At 44.3% G+C, this 3,010-nt stretch overlaps 1 protein-coding gene across 1 annotated transcript; it reads left to right on the top strand.

Moving 5' to 3' along the window:
* Positions 1-762: 762 nt before the first annotated feature.
* On the top strand, positions 763-2,470 carry LOC120788010 (nuclear pore complex protein Nup160-like; the record flags this gene model as incomplete). The annotated part of the gene is made up of 3 exons (XM_040123444.1): positions 763-874; positions 1,693-1,801; positions 2,260-2,470. Coding segments are annotated over exons 1-3 (411 nt in total), but the record flags the coding sequence as incomplete, so codon positions are not given.
* Positions 2,471-3,010: the final 540 nt, after the last annotated feature.

Raw genomic sequence — 3,010 nt, 5'->3', positions numbered from 1 at the left:
CTGTGGTTTACTATCTGTAGTGAGCTGTCTGTGGTTTCCTGTCTGTAGTCACCTGTCTGTGGTTTACTATCTGTAGTGAGCTGTCTGTAGTGTCCTGTCTGTGGTTTCCTGTCTGTAGTCACCTGTCTGTGGTTTACTATCTGTAGTGAGCTGTCTGTGGTGTCCTGTCTGTGGTGTCCTGTCTGTAGTCACCTGTCTGTGGTTTACTATCTGTAGTGAGCTGTCTGTAGTGTCCTGTCTGTGGTTTCCTGTCTGTAGTCACCTGTCTGTGGTTTACTATCTGTAGTGAGCTGTCTGTGGTGTCCTGTCTGTAGTCACCTGTCTGTGGTTTACTATCTGTAGTGAGCTGTCTGTGGTGTCCTGTCTGTGGTGTCCTGTCTGTAGTCACCTGTCTGTGGTTTACTATCTGTAGTGAGCTGTCTGTGGTTTCCTGTCTGTAGTCACCTGTCTGTAGTGTCCTGTCTGTGGTGTCCTGTCTGTAGTCACCTGTCTGTGGTTTACTATCTGTAGTGAGCTGTCTGTGGTTTCCTGTCTGTGGTGTCCTGTCTGTGGTGTCCTGTCTGTAGTCACCTGTCTGTGGTTTACTATCTGTAGTGAGCTGTCTGTAGTGTCCTGTCTGTGGTTTCCTGTCTGTAGTCACCTGTCTGTGGTTTACTATCTGTAGTGAGCTGTCTGTGGTGTCCTGTCTGTGGTGTCCTGTCTGTAGTCACCTGTGTCTTTAAATGTTTGAAACCTCAGCGCGCGGCTTCTGTCCCTCTGACGTCATAGTTGCATGAGGAGAAGATGGCGGCGGTGCTGGAGCGCAGCTTCATAGAGATTTGTGGATTTGAGAGGGAAACTCTGCACCGGTTCAGAGAAGTGACCGTAAACCTCGGTAAACATTCACACTCACTCCTCACGGCTCGTTCTTCTGGTCTCCGATTTCAACACATTTGTCTCAAAGCGAGGGTTGACTCCGGGGACATGCTTACAACACCTAGCACCGCTACCACGCTGGTCAACACTAGTCTGAGTTATCGGGGCCTGGTGTAACGTTGGTGTGTTACGGTTGTGTTTGGGCTGAAAACACCACGACCGCTCGCCTGAACCGGCTAAATTTGCCGCCGTTAGCTCCTGAGTAGGTGACACGCGGTGTACTAAGAGTTCTCTCTCCTTTGTCTCTCTCTAGCTACAGCTAGTTAGCCGGTAACGTGGAGTATTTAGCTCACCTGTCAAACAGTAAACTGTGATTTATAAAGTTCCACATAAACAGTTTCACATTAAATAACTGTTTAACTCCTCAAGTCAAATTTACTCCAGCTCTCTTTAATCAAGAATGAACACACGCTAAACTATGTAAAAATCCAGTGATTAAACGTGCGCAGCATTCTCTCTGCTGCAGCGTAAACAAGGTTTTCTAAAACGTTGATCAAGTAGCGACTCTTCTCTAAAAAACGCTAGACAGAAATGAAATACTCTTTAAAATATTAATGTGTAACTTTGTGTGAAAATATAAAATACTGGAACCCGAATATCAATCTATACCAATATAATTGATGACAGAATTGTTGTTCCACTGATGTGGTTTTTGTCCAAAGCTGTCAGATACCCAGTCTTCTATTAGTTTGTGTTGACTTCTCTGCACACAGGAGAGATCAGAGTGTATCTGTGGCCACTGAGACTGAAAACCGATAACTGTGTTTCTGTCTGCAGGTCTGAGTCCTCTTCCTGGTGGGCTGAAGTTTCCGGACAGTGCTGGAGCGTTTCATTATGAGGAAAGTGGGAAGCTGCTGTCAGTCACCAGTAACAGATTCGTACATTGGTGAGTAACATCCCCATCTCCTCATTTTTAATATTTTTATATTCAAACTTCCACGTTGAAGGATTCACATCATTGAGAGTAAGTTTACCATTGAGGTCACATTTATCACATGTTGACATGAACTGCATTTCAAATCTGAGCACATGATTTTCAATCTAATGTATCTGCAAAGTCAACACGTGATTTTAAACTTGCTGCAAAAGTAAACTGTCAAAATAAAGCTAAAAAACAGTGAACTGTAAAGAACTGCAGGTGACAGACTCTTTCTGTGACCAGCACACCTCCAACACGTCATCGAGGTAAACTACTTTGAACTACTCGTAGAGCTGCTTTTCTGAGCCTCCTTTATCAGATAGCCTTCTGCTTTCAGCTGAAGCCACCCCAACACAGTGTGGAGTTAATCACAGCATCATGTATAAAAGTGTGTGGACTCATGTCAACGCTGTGACTCTGTGTAGGTCCACGTCAGGAGACACGGTGCAGCTGGTGGAGCAGTCTCTGGACACCAACCTGCTCAACAACGCTGTCAAATTCAAGTTCAGCCACTGTACTGTTCTGCCTGGGGGAGTCAACATCCAGGAGACCCTCAACAATGTCATCATCCTCATCTCCACCAATCAGAGCATCCACAGACTGGTGCTGCCTCACCCCACACGCATGTACCGCAGTGTGAGTAACTGATACTGAGTAATCATGACACAACCTAGAACATGTCGATTATGATTATATAATTTAAATCCCTGTATGAGCTACAGATACAGCTGCAACAAACAGTCGATTAATTGATAAGTCATAGGTCAAGGTCACTGTGTCCTCACAAAACACGCTTTTGGCCATAAGTCAAGAATTTATATGCTAATTAGGACAAAATTTAACACAAATGTCTAATAGGATAAATTGATTTTTACATCCAAAAGGTCAAAGGTCAACTACACTGTGACATCATTATGCTCTGAAGAAACATTTTCCTGGCCATTTATCTGGAACAGAAGGGGAGATTGTTACCACATTTTACATTTGGTTGGATGCTGAATTGGTGACACTAATCTTGGGTGCCCACCTTGAAACTGTTATGATGCATAGATCTTCTGTGCTGCTGGGTTGAGGATGTGTTTGAAGCAGCCATGTCTGAGAATCTGTAGCGTCTTTGCAGCAACATCCCTATTCAGCTTTATTGGCCAAGCATGTGAACAAGTAGTTTTGCTCTGT

The sequence above is a fragment of the Xiphias gladius genome, unplaced genomic scaffold (assembly GCF_016859285.1).
Source record: "Xiphias gladius isolate SHS-SW01 ecotype Sanya breed wild unplaced genomic scaffold, ASM1685928v1 HiC_scaffold_980, whole genome shotgun sequence".
NCBI lineage: Eukaryota > Metazoa > Chordata > Actinopteri > Istiophoriformes > Xiphiidae > Xiphias > Xiphias gladius.
This window is presented reverse-complemented; position numbering and strand designations above follow the sequence as displayed.